General features: G+C 39.6%; 1 protein-coding gene across 1 annotated transcript in view; it reads left to right on the top strand.

Annotated features, from left to right (window-relative positions):
• The first annotated feature begins 273 nt into the window (after positions 1 to 273).
• The window catches only part of KPNA4 (karyopherin subunit alpha 4), a 46,058-nt gene continuing 23,906 nt past the window's right edge, over positions 274 to 22,425 (top strand). Inside the window, exons 1-2 of the mRNA XM_051983100.1 lie at positions 274 to 391; positions 22,021 to 22,065. Of these exons, the coding sequence (XP_051839060.1) occupies positions 323 to 391; positions 22,021 to 22,065 (114 nt within the window). The 5' untranslated portion in view covers positions 274 to 322. The remainder of the gene's footprint in view (positions 392 to 22,020; positions 22,066 to 22,425) is intronic.

Raw genomic sequence — 22,425 nt, 5'->3', positions numbered from 1 at the left:
GTGGTCGCAGCGCCGGGGCCCTCAGATCGAGGCTGCCTCCCCCTCTCCGCCGGCAGGCAGCAGCAGCGGGAGCGGCGGCGCGGCGCGGCGGCGGCGGCGGCGGCGGCAGCAGCAGGAGCGGGAGCCCCGGCCGGCGCAGCCGCAGCCGCACACACGTTCGGCCGCCGTTGCCGCGGCCCGGCCCCGCACGGGTCCTCTCGGCTGGAGCTGCGGGCGGCGGCGGCGGCGAGGGCGGCAGCTGAGGCGGCCCTGGGAGGGGCGGCGCGGGGGTTGGGGCGGATCCCGCGGGGCTCGGGCGGGGGAAGCAGGCGCCGGCCCGACCATGGCGGACAACGAGAAACTGGACAACCAACGGCTCAAGAATTTCAAGAACAAAGGCCGCGACCTGGAGGTGAGCGCGGCGCCGCCGGCCCGAGGGGAGGCCGGGTGGGAGCGCGGGCCCGGCCGGAGCCGGGGCCGGGCCGGCGTGAGGAGCCTCTAGGCGGGCGTGTGAGAGCGTGAGTGTGAGGCGAGTGTACGAGTGTAAGTGCGCTTGCGCACCGCGGGCACCGCCGGGCCGGAGCCGGGGCCGGGGCCGGGGCCGGGCCGGGTCGAGTCGAGTCGAGTCGGGGCCGGGTTAAGGCTGGTCGGGCCGAGCCGGTGGCGAATGGCGCGGGGGGCGGGCCCGCTCGTGACGCCTCCGCTAACGTGCCTGGAAGTTGGGCCTGCGCCGCCAGCGGCGGCGGGAGGAGGCCCGGCCTAGGCCCCCGCCCCGCCCCGAGCGGCTCGGCCGTGGCTTTCGTTGCCCGGCGCGAGGGGCCTCGTGGAGCCGGGCCCGCGGCCTGGTCGCGGCGCGGGGGTGGGGGTGGGTGGGGGTGGGGGACAGGGACATGGCTCCTCTGGCGGTCCTCCCCGCCCCCAGCTCGCGGCCCGCCCTTTTAAAACGCCGGAGTCCGACGCCTAGCTGTCATCCCGGTGCCCGGCTCGTGGCATCTCGGCCTGGGTGCCCGTAGGTGGGCCTGGGGGGCGGACAGCCCTAGGAGTGCCCCAGACACAGCCTCCAATTTCCCGATTTGGCCAGAGCCGGTCCCCTCGTATTGGGAGAGGGGATCCGGCCTGGGGGCGGGGGGCTGCTAAAGGTTAGCCTCGACGTTCTTACTAGAAGAAGGCCCCTTGTTTGGAGGCCGATGCCGGCGGCCGGAGCCTGGAAAGGCCTAGAATGGCTGCAAAAGGCCGGGAAATGGGCCTTTCCCGTATTGCCTTTTAACTGGGAAGCCACGCGGGATGGGAATGTTAAGCAGTGCACCTGATGCCGTCGAGCCAAGTCCGTCCTTACTCTTGTTTCATCAAATTGGTGTTTCCCTCGGAGTAGGGGGGCGGGGGAGGGGGGGAGGGCGCTGAAAGTCAGTGGGTGGGGAGCCAGGCCTTGGCCTGGCCAGTATGGTCTGAGAGCAGAGCTGCTGGTCTGCCCCCCACCCCCAGAGATGTGTCTGCCCAATAAAGTCTTGACAGGTATCCCAGTGACCCTTTAATGAAGTATAACACGGTTCTTTTAAGAAAAAAATCTGGCAGTGATTTTTATGGTTAGGTGACTGTTCTTATTAGTGAAAAACTACCCTGATCCCCTTACCCCTATATTCTAAGAGCTTAGAAAATGTTTGTATAGGAGGCAGGTAACTGAAATTTTTTTCTGCATTTCAGTAGCTTAAGTTCTGAATCCTCAAGTTTTAGTCTCATCTCTGAAGTCACAAGACTTGGCAAATCACTTAGCTTTGTGGCATTTTCATCTGTACAACTGGAGGAACCCGACACCTGCTTCTTGAATGCTGTGAAGATGAATAGGTTAAAGTTAGGTAGATATCTTGCAATCCTCAAGGCATTTTCCCACCTTCGTTCCCCAGTGGGGTTGGGAGGAATTTCCCCTCCCCCCATTTGATAGCATTCACAGTACTTGATTCCTTTGCTTCATTATTTTTCTCTGTTAGGTTAACTGAGTTACAATGAAGCACTAGAAATGGGACCTAAAACATCCTCTTTCCAATTATTAAAAGTAAAAGAACATTTTAAGTGCAGCCAAATGAATTGTCTTGAGAACATAGTTTTCAGAGTTAACTGAAACAGTTAAATACAATATGCATTTTGAACTAATTGTATATTCTCATGTTAAACTGTCTCTTTTTTTAACCTTTCATCCCTAACACACCTCTCTCCCCTTCCTCCCCCTGCCCCCAACACCTTATACAAAATAATTTTCAGAAAATTTCAGGTGACAAAAGCAGCAAAGATTTCCCTTTTTTCCCTAGAGGGTGACTGTTAAGTTGAGTTGAGTTGGGGACAGTAACCATAGAGAGAGAGGACAAGCCAACAAAGGAAGTGGAGGGTGGCCAGGCGGCTAGAACAGTTTTCCTAGGCAAATGCAGTTTAAAGCAAAAGTTTACCTGATTTATGCTTCTAACATACAGTCGAATTTTCTTGTGAAATTCATTTAAAAATTGGTCATTTTCATGCTTTTTACTTAAATAGTTCTGAAAATAGTAAAATTGAGATAATGAAGAACAGATAAATATAAAGCATGATGAAGCGGGAAGATGTTGAAGGTAAATTCCAGTCACTGATGCTCACTGGCTATGTGGCCATGGCCATGTCACTTGACCTTTCTGAGTTTTCATTTGTAAAAATATCTCTAGTACTCACCTTCCAAGGTGGTTGTAAGGCTTAAATAAGATTATGCATGTCAAGTGTTTAACACTTAAATTTTACGTTTATAATTCTCAGGCCTTAAAATATGTTTAGAAATTGATTGGATTTCTTTTACGAAAGGCGGAGCCTAAAATAATAACTTACTGTAAATATAAAATAATATTATTGTAATATTTTCTTTGACCTTTAAAAAATTGTATGGTTAAATTTTAAAGTTTGCCCCCCAAATATGGCCATGATCACATAACAGAAAAACACCTTGACATTATTTTTAACTTAAGTTATCATGAATATTTGGAATTATTTGCGCAAAAATCATGCAAAGGACATAGAGTTTTTTCATTTTAACTGTGTGGACCAGATATTTTGTTGTGTAGGCACAGTCTAGGTGGATGTAATAAACTCTGGTCAGAATAAATGTATTATTAAACTATTAGGTCTTGTTAAATTAGCTAACTTCTCTCTCAAAAAAATCTTCAAACGTATCTTTAATATTTAAAATAACTACTGCATATGATTACTTTTCATATAATAGATCCAGCATGTAACCATATAAAATATTTATACATCTTTAGGTAGGAAATGTCATCTGGTTTAGTATTGCTAATGTTTAATTCTAGTTGATAAAAAAATATAGTTGGGAATTAACTTTCTGTACTTCCCACGAATTAATGTTTTACCTTACCTGTGAATCATGTTAACACATGAGTTCCGGAACATATTTGTCCTTCAGTGAAATTTTTAATGAGAAGGGGTGTAGTGATAAATATAAGCTAAATGATAAAATACTAAAGCAGCTTTCAGCTTTTTTTTTTTTTTTTAAAGCATTACTCATTGACATGGGCCTTGGTTTTAATTTTAGTCATTTATGAAAAGTAAGAAAAAAAAATAAAGTTACTGGGAGCAATCTTGGTTGTATAAATCATTTGTGCTTTCTACACATGAGAATATACAATTAGTTCAAAATGCATATTTGTATTTGTTAAATATCACTTATAGGAGGCAAAGTGATGTGGGGGATAAAATCTTGGGCTTAGAGTAAGGAAGTAAGAAAGATCTGGGTTTAGATAGCTCCTCTGCAATCCTATTAGACAGATCACTTAATCTCTGCATGTCTCAAGGAACCATCATCAGAGGAACAATGTGCATGCTATGTTGGTTAATAGTCAGAAGATCCAGGTTCAAATTCTCTGATAAAATATTGGGCAAGTCTTTTCACTTACAAAATGACAGTGTTGGACTTGATAATCTCCAATGACTCTTCCAGCTCTACATCTGATTTTGTTAGCCCTGAGACCTAACCTACTAAATCATAGATGGGTTTAAGTAGGGTAAGATTGGACCTGTGGGTTGTTTCTCTCCCCCCCCCCCCCCCCCCCAGTGGTATAGAGAACTTCCAGGGCAAAGAAACTAAACCCCTGAAAGGGCAGTAACTTCTTCTGCAATTTACTCTTGAAAGTTGCTCTGGGCCTTGATGACCTGCTTATAGCCCCAGAACAGTAGGTTTAGGAGTAGAGTCTGGAACCATTTGTCTCACTGTTGAGGTCATGTCTGTGTGTGTATAATTTTTATTGTTTTGTTTCTAGATAGCTAATAAGCTTCTCTAGTATAGGCTCTAATTTAAACTCCACACTATCTGATAAGTAAGATGCTACACATCTAAATGAGTATGGAGTTAACCATTTTCTGCTGATACATCTTTAAGGATACTTTGTTTCATGTGAATTCCTGCTTTCTCTTTCTTCATTGTTCACTTTTAGGACAAAATTCTCATGTTATCCCTCCTCTTTTGCCTTCATTTTGTTACATTTTGACATATCATCTTATAGTAAGTGAATCTTTTATTTTTATTATTAAGCAGCCTAAAGCAACATGGGATTTGACCATTATAATGAGGAACCAAGTCATTCACTACCTCACTTTCAAGAACAATAATTGACCAGTTACCTATTCATAGTTAAACTTTTAAGCATTCCTTTTCTAATTCCCTAAAAAAAAGTTTTAGATTTATTTGGCTTAATATTTGTACAGTGGAAATCTGCTATTGTATGCTCGTTGCCTATGTCCTTAAATCTATTGGAGGGTTTATCTATTTTACCAGGCTGATTTTGTTTGTGAGACTTCCTCACATCTCTAAGCTGCTGCTGCTGCTCTTGCTACTCTAGAAAGTCAGCCACTGTGACAGAATTGTATTTTTAGTTATTTTCATTGGAATCAGAAATTATTTGGGTTTCTTGTTTTTACCTCTTCTCTTCATGTATTTTGTATTGGGAGGGAAGGCTACAATTACAATACCTAGTGGTTTTAGAAATAGATAGTGGGGGGCAGCTAGGTGGCACAGTGGATATTGCACCAGCCCTGAAGTCAGGAGGACCTGAGTTCAAATCTGGTCTCAGACATTTAACACTTCCTAGCTGTGTGACTCTGGGCAAGTCACTTAATCCCAATTGCCTCAGCAAAAAAGAAAAAAAAAGAAAACTACACAGTGGAACCTTATAGTGCTAGGGTTGAAAAACAGGATTAAGACATGTTAAAAATTTATAATATAGTTTATAGTTGTATTTCTAAGGTTGTTATTGAATGTATGTAACTTTGTTAATAAAAGTTAGTTTTAAAAAGTGAAAACAAAAGTATTTTCTATACTTAGAAAGTCACTGTGGTTATAGTATTGGCGGGGAGGGGGGGGTCTGTTTTTCTATTGGAAAGAAGGGAATCAGCATTTATATAGCATCTGTCATTGCTTGGTACTGTGCCTTTGCACAGGCTATTTATTTCTTATTGCATGGCTTTCACCTCCTCAGTTTTGCTAAATTGCAGATAGTGTTCTTAGCCTTCTTCAGAGCTCAGGCCAGGCCACTTCCTTCTAAAAGCCTGTCCTGATCCTTCTAGCTCTTAGTCACCCTGCATTTTGTATTGAGTGAATATGTCTATGATTTCTCCCAATGAGCATAAGCTACTTAAGGACCAAAATGAGTATCTTACAGCTGAAAAAATGGATTTAGAGATGAATGGCTCCTTCAGATCATGGGGTTTAACCCTCTATTTTTTTCCCAATGAGGAAGGCAAGGCACATAAAATAGAGATGACTTAAAAATAGAGTTACACAGAAAATAGTAGAACTAGGATTTGAACCCAGCTCCTCAGACTGAATCCAGCCTTTTCTCTGGGTCACACTAGGTCAGTAGTTCAAAAATACTTGTTGAGTGTTTAATGACTAGACTAGTTTAATAATAGTTTCTTATCTAATATTCCCCTTCTCTGATCTGTCCTTCATTCACCAAGCTGCCAAGCTAATAGTCCTGAAGCTCAGGTCTGCCCTCTGACTTGAACCGGAAAGATGTTACCCACCTTTTCTTTGGCCTCTCCTCCTTGCTTCCCCTGATCTTGGGCACCCTTGATCACTCTCCTGTCTCCCATTCTATCTGACTGTTCCTTCTCTGGATCTTCATTTAGATTGTGCCCATTAATCCTGGGCTCTCTTTTCATCCACTCCCATGGAGTCCGTCTCTGGGCAGGTAGATGGTTTATCTAGCCATGGCCTTTCTAGTCTCCCATCTGTATCTGCCCCTTGGGAACTCTGGAATTATATGTGTATAATAGACACTGTCAACATGTTCAAAACAGAACTCTTCCCACCCCCTCCCGAGTTACCTCTGTCAGGTGCACCCAGATTTGCAACCTTGACTGTTTCTCCCCCATACCTCCTATTTTGTTGCTAGGTCCTGCCTTTTGTCTCTTTTCTAGTGTCTTTTGACACTGCAGGCTCTCATCACCTCATGCCTGTAGTATTCCAGTAATCTTTTAATTGGTCTCCCTGCCTCAAGTGTCTCTACTCTCCAGTTCATCCTCCGTTCAGCTATCAGAGTGATTAATCTTCCTAAAATTCAGGTCTGACAAAGTAACCACCTTATTCAATAAGTTCTAGTAGCTCACTAGTACCTCCAGGAACAAATACAAAATCCTCTATTGGGCTCGTAAAGCCCTTCCTTCCTTTCTAATCTTGTCTTTTCTTCCTTCCCCACACTCTGCTGTCCTTTGTGCAATCACTCCAACATACCATCATCCAATTCTCCATTTTCACTGGCTGTTCCCAATGTCTAGAACATTCTTCCTTCAACTCTGTCTCCTGGTTTCCTGGCCTACTTCTGCAAGAAGCCTTTCCTCATCTCCCCTACTAATGTTAGTACTTGCCCTTCTGATTTCCTCCAACTAAGGACTGGAATTTATATCCCTACCACCTGACTCAGAAACTAGTAGGCACTCGCTAAAGAATCATTGTATTGAGTTGCATGGGTTACCTTTTCAGGAAACATTCAAAGATAATACTTTGAAACATTCTGAAGCATGATCATTATGTTTTTAAAGGTGAGTTTTTAATATTCTGCTATTCAACCTTTTGAATGGTAGCCAACTGTATCCTGATTAATTTGAAGGGCATTTCATATACAATGAATGTGCCATCAGAATTGAGTTAAACAGCATCTAAGTTATTCCAAGTAATGCCTATATTTTCTCTTTATCTTCCTCCACCATGTCTATGAATAAAAAATAAAACCATTGTGTTTGCTATGGGCCAGGTACTATGTTAAGTACTTTAGGGGTACAGATTTGAAAGAGGAACCATCCCTGCCTTGGAGGAGGTCCTCTGATAATAGAAAGAGACATCACACATAGAGAAGTGATGGCTTAAGGAAGACCTTTTGGTCTGAAAAATTCCAGGAATGGTGAATGGAGACATAGAGAGCCGACTTTTGACAGTCTTTCTGAAAATAGTAATAGGGATGGTATTTTGATCACTGTTCCCAGAGCAAGAAGAACTACCACAGGGTAGTTCAGTGGAACGATGGTCAGAGAGAAGCAGTGTATGGCTAGATAGAATTGGAGTCTTACTTCTCAGGACAATAGGCTCCAAGGAGAGAGCACCAAAATGAAGCATTTCAGCTCCTTAGTTAGAACAGTAATGATAGCACTGGTGGGAGAGAAATAACAGTGCTAATTTTGTTCATTAATTTATTAAATAAGTTCATTTATTAATAATCATAGCTAGCATTTACATGAATACTTAAAGGTGTAAAATGTACTTTACAAATATCTCTTTTGATCCTCTTCACCTGGGAGGGAGGCATGTGATGACTTGTTCAACATCACATAGCCAATAAATGTCTGAGGCTGGATTTGAACTTAGGTTTTCCTGATTAAATTCTGTGCCATCCAGCAACCAAGATGAAGCCAAGGCCGGGGAAGGCTACAGTTTCAGAGTTAAGTGCTTTAACTCCTAGACTGGAGGAAAAAAAAAAAAAAACTTGTGTAATATTCTAGTTTTAGTCCCACCTCCAAAACAATTACTGTAGTCCTACATAAATATACAAATTTGCATTAAAGCAGTGCTTACTATGGGTTCACTAGCATTAGTGGAAGGACTTTGAGTTTGGAATCAGTAACTAGGTTCAAATCCTAACTCTCCTCTCTCTTTGTTAATTTAAACCAGCCACTTAACTCCTCTGGTTCTTCAGTGTCTGCAAATGTAAAACCAGATGTAATGACTTCTAGACTAGCTCTAGGGTGAAATCTAGCTTTGGTCTCTAAAGTATTTCTTCACTGATTCTTCAGGCTCTTGTGGGCCCTTGGCCACATCTCCCCTGAGCTGGAGGCACAGGTCTGTCAGCACTACTCAAATGTAGCCAGCCCTAAGGGAGGACTCAAGCACTGGAAGCTGGGGCTAGCTGCCAGGCCCAGGGTTGCTGAAATGCTTAACTTCAAGTGAAAGGAAATTGTGAATATAAACTTTTAAATCGCCTACAGATAATCTTTGATTTTCTTCCAGTTAACTTTGTTACTGGTTGTTGTAACTTTAAATAAGTCAGTGTTATTTGAGATGCTCATCTCCATTGACTTTAGTTAATAAAACTTCAGCAACTCTTCTGTCTACTTCCAAGTCCCCTGCCTTCCCCATAGTTGATATTGTGAAAATAGTGTTAGACTTGTAATCCTTGCTGGCCCACCTAAAAGCTATTTGAAGAAACTGCTAGGAAAAAAATTTATTGGGCCACTTAATATTCAAAGAAATACAACTTACTCCATTCACCAGCTTTTGGGCTTATGCTTTCCAAGACTACTCCTAATACCTTCATGCAATTTTGTGCATTTGTGACAAATAAGGATTTGCCTTAAGCTAGGGGTATGTTCTGTGACCATGAGAATAGTGTTGAAATAACTTCTTAATATATAAAAGTACAGTAGAATAGTCTGAGTAAATCAGTATTAGTGAAAGTGAAAGAAGTTATCGATATAGTGGAGTTAATCAGGAAAAGCTAATATTAAAAGACACTATGTTCTTTGTGGTATACAGCAATGAAGAGAAGCAGTTTGCCAATCAAACAATCATTTAGACATGTCTGGACATATTTTCCTCTCATTCAGTTTTCTTCCAGCTAGCAATCAGTCACTGAGCATTTATTTATTAAGTGCTTACAGTGTGCCAGGCACTAACTGTTAAGCACTGAGCATATAAAGAAAGGGATGCTTTTGCATTGTTCCTGCTTTCAAGCAGCCCACATTCTAATGGGGAAGGCAAACATGCAAAGAATCATGTAATGAGATACATGATTGTGAAACACTTAGCTAAGTGCCTAGCACATAGTAGACATTATGTAAATGTTTATTCCTTTCCTTCCCTAATGAACAAGCTATATAGAGTAGATGGAAGGTATTCTCAGGAGGAAGAAAATAGCATTGAAGGAGAGGGAGGACTGGGAAGGGCCTTGAAGAAGGTGGGATTTGAATTGAAGGAACAGAGAAAGTAAGTTAGAGAAGATGGAGTGTCCTTTGGCAGGATCTGCAAGAAGGCAGCCAGTGTCCCTGGATATATTATAGAGTATGTAGAGACTAGAAAGATGGAAAAGGTCCAAATTGAGATTCTCTATGGAGAGGATTTTATATTTGATCCTAGGGGTATTTGGGAGCCATTGATTTATTTTTTATTGATTGATTAGGGATATGACATAGTCAGATCAGCACTTTAGGAAGGTCATTTTGGCAACTGATAAGGGTGGAATGAAGTTGGGAGAGTCTTGTGGAAGACAGGCTAAGCAAAAGGTTTTTTGAATATTCCAGGTGTAAGATATGAGGTTCTGTAGTGAAAAACATTGTAGATATCTGTAAAATATGGGATGGATTTTAATTGAGTAGTAACTATTCAAGACTGTTTGGGGCTAGCAAGTAGGTTATTCTTGGTGTGGAAAATATTCAACATGTGCTTAATAAATGTTTGAGTAGATGTAACTTTGACTTTTTGCCCTAGACCAGCTCCCTTTCCTCTTCTCAGTCTTCAAGTAGAATGTGTGTGTGTGTGTGTGTGTGTGTGTGTGTGTTTGTACACACACACCTTACTAGGTACTAAGGACTCCCTTACCAGCATTTCCCACATTGTCAAGGAATGGTAAATGTTGGAAGGCTTTGAATAAGGAAGATGCCAAAAGAAACATTGCCAGAGCTGAGTATCCAGAGAACTGCCTGAAACCTAGTGGTCTGGAGGAGATTAGTCATAACAAAAGATTTTATAAAGAAAGTATGTAAAATTTTAGTGGTGGTGACTTAATTTGATTGGAAACTGAATGATTCTTTTATCTTGTTTGAGAAGTGGCTAGATGGCATATTAGACAGAGTCCTAGATCCAAAGTTAGGAAGACCTAAATTCAGATCCTGTTTTGGACACGTTATGTATTTGACCCTTGGACATGTTGTGTATTTGAGCCACAGATTCCTTCTCTGTAAATTGGGAGTGGTAATTACACTTACCTCCAAAGTTTGTCATAAGGATCAAATGAGAGCATAATTGTGTAAAATGCTTTATCAGCCTTAAAAGTGTTAAAGCATTTATATAAATATTCTGCTATAATTATCTTAAATTACGACTTTGTTTCATTCTTGCTCTGGAGTTAAACTGACTTTACTCTAGTATTTGTCTTCTTAATATGATCAAAAAACATTTTAATACTTTAAAATTTTAAGGAAATTATTGGTTGAGAGAAACTAGGGAGATTTGAAAGAAATGTCTTTATGAAAGATCTACTGGGGAAGTAGAGGGTAACACCAAGATATGAACATATTTTCACTATTGGTGATAATTGCCAAAGATTGTAGGGGGTTAAGTCACTAACATGATGACTTCACTGTGGTACATAGTAAAGTTAGAGTGAGGACTCAAGGCTTTTCTAACTCCAAGCACAGTTCCCTGTACACCTCTGCCACACTTCCTTGGTAACTGTACTTGAATTCAAATTGCAATATTTTAATTGTCTGTTGTAATGTTTTAGAAAGCAAAATTTGACGTTAAAGAAATTATCTTCAAAATGTAAAAATGTTTACATTTTAGACTTCTGTGGTAGGATAGTTTTGAAAACAAATCTTTATGGCAAAGGGAAAACAGATAGCTTATTTAAAGAGATATAACTATGTAGCAGATGTTGTGTTTTTAAGGGTCTTCATAGGAAGACCTGCCTGGGTAAAGCGAGCTTCTTCTCTAGGAATTCCCTAGAGCCATGAAATCACAAATCAAATCTCTTTTCCATAATATGAAATATTTTTTTTTAGCATGTTTTCCTTTTCTTAAATTTGTTCCTTTTTTTTTTTTTTAATTTGTTTTTTGTTTGTTTGTTTTGCTTAGGCAATTGGGGTTAAGTGATTTGCCTAGGGTCACACAGCTAGGAAGTGTTAAGTGTTTGAGGTTGGATTTGAACTTAGGTCCTCCTGACTTCAAGGCCGATGCTGTATCTACTGCGCCACCTAGCTGCCCCGTGTTTCCTTTTTCTTGAAGCAGTAAATGGTATTATACTGTATATGAAAGCATAAAAACTTAATTTTGTAGATGTGGGGAAAGAATCACTGTTTGTTTAACCATATACAGTGAAATAGAGACATGGGCCTTAAATCATCTTTTATCTAGACAGTTCTAACAGCTTAATGGCCATCCATCCTTTCTTGTATACTCTCTTTGCGTCAGTTAGTGAGCCCAATATTCAGCTCTTAGGCTCTCTATTAAAGTTAGTCAACATTTATCAAATACTCAGCATTATGCTAAGTATTGAGGATACAAAGAAAGACAAGTAAAAAATAGCCAAGCTATAAGTGAGGAGGTAATGATATCAAAAGAAGGTTCTAGCTGTGGGGCTTTTTAGGAAAAGCCTCCTACATGAGGTAGGATTTGAATTGTCTTCAAAGAAGCGCAGAGACAAAAGTGAGAAGAGAGAGTTCTAGGCATTGGAATGGAAATACATTTGGGAAATAAAGGAATCACAAATAGCCAAGTTTTGTGGATTGGTAGAGTAAATGAAGAGAATATAGTGAGAAGATTGGAAAGGTAGAGAGATTTAAAAACCAAACAGAAGTTGTTCTATTTGCTCTAGAACATAATACAGAGGCATAGAAATAGGGGTGGGAAGGAGCTCAAACCTGTACTTTTAGGAAAATCATTTTGTCAGCTAAGTAGATAGCATATTGGAGTGGGGAGAAGATTGAATCAGGGAGTCTAACCAGCACAGTCTTGCAGTAGTTCAGATGTGAAGTGACCTGCATTTGCACCAGGATGGTGTGTGTGAGTGAAATGAATAAGGAGAAAAGTACCTTGTTTGGCTATCCTATACCTTTTTTCATACTTTCCACTCAATGTATTTATTCTAGAATTAACACATAACTTTATTTATGAAAATCTGTGACTACAAAAAACTGCTCTGAAGTATCTAAGTTCTAAGTATCTTAGTGATACTTACAAATGAATTTGTATTAGTGACATTTATCTGTATTTGAAAAAAAATGTTAATACATATTTGCAAGATGTTTGTCCAGTTTACTGAGAGTATATTCATTTTTTATAAGTCACAGTACAGATAAAGATAAAAACGTCAGTGTTTACACAGAATTGCTAGATTCCTCACAGTAACTTTGCGGTCCCACAGCTCTTAAATCTGAAGTTTATTTAATTGTGCTTCACTTGTTTAAAAATTGCACTTTCCTTGATTAGTATAATGTTCCTAGTTTTTAAACTTTTCTGTAAAGTTACCTGTGCTTGTCAGATCACATGACCACCAGAAAAAAAAAAATTCCATTTTGCAAGTACCTTAGCTACAAAACAATTGTTCAAAACTCAGTATCATTGGTCCCTTGGTATAGCTTTATTAAAGGATTTGGGAGCCGAATGGCCTTGACAGCCATTTGAGTGGATCCATATAATAAAATGGATCCCTATTATAACCAGCCCGACAAAAAAGTGGCCAGTCTCTGGAAGAGGAACCCATCATTCCTTCAACTATCCCATTCCACTTGTAGATAATATTAGCTGTTAAGTTTTTCCTGACATTTTAAGCTTGATTATCTTCTCTTGAACTCTACCCATTGTTTCTTATGTAGCAGACACAGACAAACTCTGGGACTGAACAGAATAAGTAATCCTTCCTACCCATACTAGCCCTTTACATAATTGGTCACAACTGCTATGTCCCCCTGAATCTTCTCTTTAATAGGCTAGACATGCCTCACTTTCTTCAAGGCCCTTCACCCTTCTGATTACCTTGCTGTACAGTTTAATCATTGTCTTTTTTTAAATCCATGGTGCTCAGAACTGAACACATTCCTTCAGGTGAGGTCTGTCCAGTAGAACTGTGAGACTATTACCCCTTCCTTGAATGCAGATTCTTGTAAATGTGGCCCCAGAGGGCATTAATTTTTTTAGTGCCATGTCAGACTGCTGAATCATTGAGAATACAATCCACTAAACCTTCCAGATCTTTTTCAGAACTGCTATCTAGCCATAGCTCTTCCACCTTGTACTGTCAAAATTGATTCTTGTATAACCATGTGTAACATTTACATTTATCCATATTGAATCTTATTTTAGATGTTCTAGACTGTCAAGGTCCTTTGTGATTGTAACTCACTTAACCAACATGAGCCGTCCTGAGCCATGTTGTGTCACCTGCAAATTTGATGAGCTTTTCTATGCCTTTAAACCCAAAAATTGATGAAAATATTAAATAGCAGAGGGCCAAATACAGATCCAAAAAGTACTCCCAGTGCAGTCCTCATGCCATGTTGGCATTGAACTAGTAACAGCCTTATTAAACGAGTTGTATATTGAAAATAGGGAGAATAATGTTTTATGTCCTTTTGCCAAACTATGTATCACAGAAATTAGTGGATAAAACATAAAAGAAAGAATGTGTAGACCCTATAATTCACAGAGGAATATATCTATGTAGAAATGGCTTCATCTCCGTCCATACAAAAATGTGCAGTATATAGGCAATAAGGAAGGTAAGTTAGTGCAAAGAGATAAATTTAGCTTTGTGTCTTTGAATCTTAGTAGAATTGTGCCTAGAATATTGTAGTGGAAGTGCAAGGGGATGGTGGGAATAGCTAAAAGTAGGGGTTTACTTTTGGTTACCTTGCTGATTAATTTTGTTCTTCAGAAGGTGAATGAATGAATGAAGGAGGAGGACACTACAATTTTAGACCTGCTTCTGAATGAGAATGAAGAGAGGTGGAATGATGGCTGAAGTAGAAATGGGAACCTTGGGAAGAAGTGACAGTCATCTTAGGATTTGTGATAAATGAGGACAGAAATAATATGGAATAGAATACAAACTAAATAGAAAAAATTAATATATAAATAATCATAAATAGAAATTTAAAAGGTGAACATAATGGAGCCAAGGATGTGTAATCCTTTTGAACATATTTTACCTACTTTAGATTGCTTGTTGTCTTGGGGAAGAGAAAGGTGAGGGAGGGAGAAAAAATTTGAAATACAGTCTTACAAAAATGAATGTAGAAAAGTATTTTTACATATATTTGGGAAAGTAAAACTACTGAGGGGGTGGAGAACATCAGAGACATGGTCTTATGACCTTCTCCAGAGTGCCATCTCAAAGGATCCAGAGCACACAAGACTGGGTCCTTGGCTCTATTATGTTCACCTTTTATGATTAGCATCTAAAAGGCATGGATCTACAAATGTCCATTTTCATTATGAATGGCATACTTATATTTCAGAGTGAAGGGATAGCTAATATATTGAGTGATAAATCTAGGCTCCAAAAACAATTTTTAAAAATTAATCTTTACCTGTTAAGTTAAAATATATATTTTAGCATTTTTGTAAATGAGAAAATTTAAAAAATTTTTTGACACAGTAACCATCTCAAAAGGATATACAAAAAGAGAAATATATCTCTTAATTTTGACAACATGATATAAAGTCCTAATCTTGCAGTTGACTCTTTTCATAACCTGAACATTTCTCTTGAAAATGACCTGAGGGTTTAGCACTTAAATTTGACATGGCAACCCAAGAGCCAAAACTTTTGTTCAGAATTAGGTAAAATTACAGCCCTACTGAATTTGGTCCTAGTTCAAACATATTTGGAATATTGTATTTAGTTCTGGGAATCATATTTGAAGAGACATTGATGAACTGGAGTGCATCAAGAGGAAGATGATCAAGATAATTAAGGGATCTGAAACCATGCAAAAAATCAGTTGAAAGAATTAGGCAAGTTTATCCTCAAAGAGGGACATTTTGAGGGTACTTGATGGCTGTCAAATATTTGAAGAATTGTTGCTTAGAAGAGATTAGGCTTGTTTACTTGTCCCCAGAGAGCTAGAGGCAACTAGTAGAAGTTATGGAGAGACCGATTATGGCCTAACAATGGCAGCCATTTCAAAGTGAAATGGGCTACTTTAGGAGGCAATAAATTCCTCATTATTAGATGCCTTCAACAAAAGAGTAGATGGCTACTCTTTGAGGAGAGTTATAGAAGAAAGGATTCCTCCGGAATACTTAATCTGAGGCTTGGAATGGAGCTAAAGCCAAGTATTGGAGGGAATACTCTTGGTATCTTCTGGAATCGAAAGCGCCCCACTGCTTCTCCAGGACTGGCCTTCCTTGTCTCACTCAACAAGCAGTTATTAGGTGTTTACTCTGTGCCAAGCACCAGGCTATGGATTCAGAGACAACCAGATGGAACAGTCAAAGAACCAGGAACCTATGAGGAGAGACACTTCGGACATTTCTGAACTCATGGATTATAGGTTTGGCGCTAGAAGGGACCTTGAAAACCACCATCTCATCAACTCCATATTTTACCAGTAGAGGTAACTGGAGCCTAGTAAGGTTCTGACCCATATTAGTCAGTGAGTGTTGACTAATAAGGCCCTGTTGCAGGCCAGGCACTGGGCTAAACACTGGCGATGCAAAAATTGTTCAAAGACAATCCTTACTCTCAAGGAAGTTACCAAATAAATGCCAAGGACACACTAGAGAATAAAAGGAGAGTATTAGTTGTGGTCAGGAAGGGCTTCCTGAGGAAGGTGGTACTTGAGTTACATCCTTCTCAAAAGAAGTGAAGGGTTTTGTGGAGTGGAGTTGAGGGAGCATGTCCCAGGCATAAGGGATGGAGAGCCTCAGGAGGACAGTTCAAAAACCAGAATGTGGGAAGAGGAGCTAGAAGGATGGAAGGATAGATCTGGGACCAAGTTGTAAAGGACTTTAAAAACCAGACAGGGGAGTTAGTTGATCCTAGAGCCAATGAGGAACCATTGTGGAAAGAGGAAAGTAATATGGTCAGATACATGCGCAAAAAAAAAAATCCTTTTGACAATTATCTGAGCAGCAAGGCCATGTAAAGCCTAGGTAAAGAGTTGATGAGGGCTTGAATTTGGTAGTCAGCGATTAAGTTAGCAGAGAGACAAACGTGAGTGATGTGAAGAAGGAAACTAATCTTTGTCAACTGATGGGGGAGAAGGGAGGTGAGGGATAACCCCAAGGTTAGAAACCTGGTCAATGGAATACTGGTGGTATTTGGGGCAGAAACAGGAAAGTCATATAGAGGAATGAATTTGAAAGAACTACTTTCTGGAATTATATGTGACCAGAAAGTAATGTGTCTCATGTAACCTCAGTTATCAGTGCCTTCTTATTTGTGACATCACAAATGGGAAACCATTCAGATATAATTCTGTAAGACCTTTACTCTCCTTTCTGTTTGTCACGGTCTCTAAGCAACCTTCTTTTATGGGATAAGATCTAGATATTCCTGCACTGGTTTAGGAGACCTTGTCATAACTCAAGTGCCAGGGCATAAGTGATAGCATCTCACCTGAGGGCCAGCCTTCCGTCCTTTTGTTGAGTCTTGCACATATTTGCAGACAGACATCTGCCTCTGTCTTTTATCTCTCTAGTGGCTGAGATAATGACATGGCTGAGATAAGGACATCTACTTTATTCTGAACCATTAAAGTCTTGCAGTTTGTGGCATTAAAGTATAAGGCACCATCTAGACTTCAGAGATAGACAAAAACCAAAATGGCACTTGCTGCCAAAGATTCTCAAGTTCTTCTTGTGCAGAATAATATATACATAAATATAATTTAGTACAAGAAATGTGAGGCACAATAGACAATACTGACAGCTTGGGGGGTGGAGGTTAGGAGAAGGCCTGAGATCAGTGAATTTTTAAAATGAAGTTGGGCCTTAAGGATTCAGAAAGGTGGAACTAATAGAAAGTAAATGCATTCATCACCTTACCCCACCCCAAAAGGTTGTCAACGAGTATTTATTAAATACTGATTGTGCTGTTTTATACAAGTGTACTGTGCTAGCCATTGGTGCTACATGTACAAAGAATGAAACCATCTCTATGTACCTTCTAAAAGGACTTATAAAAATATACAGCATAAATATAAAGAGAATCAGTTCAGTTTTTTGGGGAAGGAAGGCAGAGATAGAAGGGGATCAGAAAAGGCACCCTAAAATCCTTAAAAATCATGCAGAAGATGATGCTTAGCGAAAAGAGGGATTTTCTGTGACAGAAGAAAAGATAGGTGTAGGAAGAAGGTAAGGGACAGAGAGATCAATGCAGCCTGCCTAGAAAGTAAAGAGACATGGGGCCAGGCCCTAATAAACAGTTTGTCTTTAATCCTATTCAAGCCAGGAAAACAGTGGGAAAGAGTCACATGATCAAATATGTCAAGTGCTTTGCAGACTCAAAGTATAATTATTATTGTTAGTGTTTTGAATGGCTGATGAGGACGCCTATTTGTGATGGAGAAACATGGTTTTCTACTTATTTTTTTGTACAGTTAAGAACACAGAACATAATATTTACAAATATCACATGCCAGTATCTTTTGTTAAGTTTTATCCACCTCTTTGTGATCTCATTTAAAGTTTTCTTGGCACGTGCTGGAGTGATTTGTTGTTTAGGCACACGCAACTAGTGTCTTGATTCTGGATTTGAACTCAGGAGATGAATCTTCCTGACTTCAACCCAGGCATTACATGCACTATGATGCCACCTAGCTGTCTATTTAGAATTTTTTTTAATCCTTTAATTGATTTATAGCTGTAAAAAAAACTTATGCTCCAAAAACCCATGATTTTATGATTTACTCTTGAAAATCCTAATTGTAACCACTTAGCTACATCTCTCTTCCTCTGCTTCTGTCTCAGAAGTGTTCTTTCTTCTTGCCAGGGCTAATATCTCTACCCTGTACCCAATCCTAGCCCTTCCCAACTTTTATAGGAATGCATCCCTTCATTTAGATTCTCTAGGTGCTGCGGTGGATGGAATATTAAGCTTTGGAATCAGCCAAATCATAGAACTTCAGCTTCTGCTTCCTCATCTGAACCGAGACCATAATAAGAGTCTCCTAACCAAGGTTGTTAGGAAATATTACAGAATTGCTAGCTGTTATTATTTGTTTTCTTTTTTTAACTCTCCTTTCTCATTCTTTTTTCTCAGGAGCTTCTCTCTAGAATATTCTTCACTCAGCTACCAAGCCATTGTCTCTAAAACTTGGGTCCCTTTTGCTCCTAGAACAAATTGTGTATCACTCAGCTTGGCCTCAGAATCCTTAAAAATTTAGCTTTACCTTCTTCGTTTGATAGTTAATTTTTACGGCAGGAGAATATGTAAACTCCTTCCAGCAATCACCAAAGATCTGTCTGTCTTTTTAAAATCTCTAGTCCTTAACTTCTTTCTTAATAATCTTTTTGTTAGATCTATCTAATTATGTGACCATTCCACCACTTTTTCTGTTATATTTCTGGGTGGCAGCATTACATAGTCAGGATAAAGTTGTTTGAATCCTTTTTCTCATTTTTATTGACTACATAAATATGTGTAAGTTTCCTTATATATAAACTGGAGATAATTCCTGTTGTGGGGATTTTGAGTGTGGTGGGGTTCAGATAATGTATGTGAAGTACTTTACAATCTTAGAGTGATTATATAAATCTTAACAGTTTCTCCCTTATTATTGCCAGGGCATTTTCTGTTCTCAGATTATCTTGTCATACTGAATTTTGTGTATATTGTACCCTCCCTGTAGTTTCTTGATGGTAGGAGGATCATTTTTTCAGTCAAACTCCTAGGAAGCTTGTCCAAACTGAATACATCATTTTCTTTGCTTCCTAGTCACTTTTAAGCCCCTTGCGATCTTATTTCTGATCCTAGTATTTATCTCTCTGTTGTCTTTTTGGCTTCATAGCAACAACTGAAAGAGTGCATTAAAGTTTGCAAAAAGCTTATCAGAGGGTAACTGGTTCAGCAGCATGATCTATACAGATCATGTCTCCAAGGGTTTAAATCCCGGTCCTTTCTTCTCCAAATAGATGCTGCCTATCAATTTTTTAAATTAGCTTTCAATACTTTTAGGATGACTTGAACTTAAATTGGGTTTAATGTTTTGCAGACTCATTTTCCTTTCCAGAGTTTTTCTCTTTTTTGTGAGTGGAGGCTAACGTTTATAGAGCTCTTTAAGGTTTGCAAAATTGAGAACTTGAAGCTTAGAAGGATAAGTGATTTGCCAAGGTCACCCTGTCTATATCTGAGAAGATAAGTATCTTCAAAGAAGAAAGTGTCTGTGGTGGGACATTGCTCTTACCCACTACTTCACCCAACTGGTCTTCTTGCCACTTGGCAGAGAAATTGGATGTTGCTGTTTTGTTCTCTTGGCTTTCCCCTTGGGGCAATTTGCTTATTAAACTATAAGAAATGGAGGCAGTCCACATCTCCCTTCTTACTCTTAAGCTACACAGTTGGTCTATGTAATCAGTTTTTCTTTTTGGGGTGATTAAATGCTTACCAAGTTGGCTGCAAACCATTGCCCTACAACCATACTTCGCTATTTTCCCTTTTGCCCATTTTTGCCTTGTTAACAAGTATGAGTAGTGTGGTATGGAGGCCATGTAGTGCACTGCTTAGAGTGCTGGCTTTATAGTTGGAGGCACTGGTTCCACAAAACAAGCTTCTCTGAGACTCTCTGGTGACACTCCAGAGAAGTTGGGGATGCTAAAAAAGCTCCTCACTACTCAAGTCATTTGCCAAGCCCAAGCACATTCATTCCAGACTGGAAGAACTGGTGAAGCATTGTGTCACTGCCAGAGACAGCAGACTTATGCGTGGAATGGACTTTAGGGTGTGAGCCAGAGGACCTGGGTTCAGATCTGGCATTTGTTCCCTTTGTTCTGACTTGGTCAAGGTGATTTTTCCTGCATAAACACCAACTCTTAACACCAAGCCACCTTTTTTTTTTTTTTTTAAACTAAAGCTGTTTATTAACAAAACATGCATGGATAATTTTTCAAATGCCTTGCAAAAAGCCTTGTTTCAAGTTATTCCCTCCTTCCCCCACTCCTATACCTAGATGGCAGTCCAATATATGTTAAATATTTCAAAATATATGTTAAATCAAATATATGTATACATATTTATACAGTTATCTTGCTGCACAAGAAAAATCAGATCAAGAAGGAAGAAAGAAAAAAACTGGGAAAAAATAAAATGCAAGCAAACAACAACAGAAAGAGTGAGAATGCTATGTTGTGGTCCACACTCAGTTCCCACAGTCTTCTCTCTGGGTGTAGATGGCTCTCCATCACTGAGCACTTGAAACTGGTTTGAATTGTCTCATTGTTGAAGAGAGCAACGTCAATCATAATTGATTATCGGATAATCATATTGCCGTGTATAGTGATCTCCTGGTTCTGCTCATTTCACTCAGCATCAGTTCCTGTGAATCTCTCCAGGCCTCTCTGAAATCATCCTGCTGGTCATTTCTTACAGAACAATAATATTCCATGACATTCATATATCATAATGTATTTCAGCCATTCTCCAGTTGATGGGCATCCACTCAGTTTCCAGTTTCTTGCCACTACAAAAAGAGCTGCCACAAATATTTTTGCATGTGACACCAATCCACTTTCAAAAAAGACGAGCTCTAGAAATCTTGTGAAAATCTTCTTTCTCTCATATAAAAATACTCTTAGTGTAGTAAGGCTCCAGTCTTGGGGAGGTACGGGGTATTACCACCAAATACTTAAAGCCAGTCCGAAGTATTTTATTTTCTGAATCCCTGTCATAAATAAGTTTTCTTCACAAGTAATGCGTCAAACTATGCTCCATTCATAGTATCTGTAAGTTAAAGAAATTTTTAAACGGGGAGACCTTGATTAGAAATATTCCTTAAAAGTTGCTTTCCTTATTAGTTCATTTAGATGAATTAAATAAAAGTTGTTTTTATGCAGAGGAAATTGTTTAGTTTCATTTTGTACAAAATAGGAACATGAATAGAATCTTTTTGACTGAAAACTTCTATTGTCAGTGACAGACACATTTCACACATGTTGAGTTATGCTTTGATATTATATAAGATCGGGATAGAGAACTGGCCTTGGAGTAAGGAAAAACTGGATTCACATCTTTCCTCTGACACCTTGGCTTTCTGTAACAACTTGGAGAAGTTACTGAGCTTCTCAGTATCCCAGGGAATTCTGAAGAGGGACGGAGCCTGGTTCTCGTTTTATATTAATAGAGACATTTTAATAATAGGAAGCTTGGTCCAAAAAGAACTCCAAAGTAGACTTCACAAGCACAGGGCCTCTTTTCACTTGATATTCTTCATTAGGACACCATACCAAGGTTACCAGAAACAAGTGCGTTCTCTGTCAGTAGGCTATATGAGGATATAGCAAATTATCACAGGCCTTCAAAGTAGGGCTTTAATAGTTCTTTTGGAATTTGTTACATGGGTGGTTTTACATGAACTTGGTCCTAAGAGACTTGAATAAAATGACACAAGCAGCATTTTTATTGATGGGTTTAAAAATGGTCATAACTCTTTTATCAAAAGAACAATGAAAGTCCCCTTGAGCCTTCGAAAAAAGCGTTTACAAAACATTCAGATTCATATTTCCTAGTGGCTGTTCTTTGGGGCAACATTGCAAGTAGAGTTTTTAAGAGGTTGTAGACATGATTATGAATTGTTGGTTTTTCTTTTTAACAGACTATGAGACGGCAGCGAAATGAAGTTGTTGTCGAGTTAAGGAAGGTAAGTCTGAATAAAATTTATGCTTCCAAATGTAATTTGACTGAATGAATGGATGGATGAAGCATTTAGTGTGTGCTTACTAAGTGCAGGGAATAAAGATAGGAAAGTCAGATGGTCCCTGTTCTCAGGCAGCTATCTTCTTTCTGATGGGGAAGCTTTCAGTTTCGAGACAGAAGGGTCTCTGGTTCTTCAGGGGCAGCAGTTTGCCAAATAATGCTTCAGTAAGGTTGTAGACATGATAATGATTGTGTAAATGATTAAATGATTATAATAACATTACATATCTAATTTTGAATGAGTGGCAGATCACATAGAGTGAATGGAGTGCCAGTCACAGAACCAGGAAAAGTTGAGTTTCTA

This window comes from Antechinus flavipes, chromosome 3 (genome assembly GCF_016432865.1).
Source record: "Antechinus flavipes isolate AdamAnt ecotype Samford, QLD, Australia chromosome 3, AdamAnt_v2, whole genome shotgun sequence".
Classification (NCBI taxonomy): domain Eukaryota; kingdom Metazoa; phylum Chordata; class Mammalia; order Dasyuromorphia; family Dasyuridae; genus Antechinus; species Antechinus flavipes.
The sequence above is the reverse complement of the archived record's forward strand: the minus strand, read 5'-3'. Positions and strand labels throughout refer to the sequence as shown.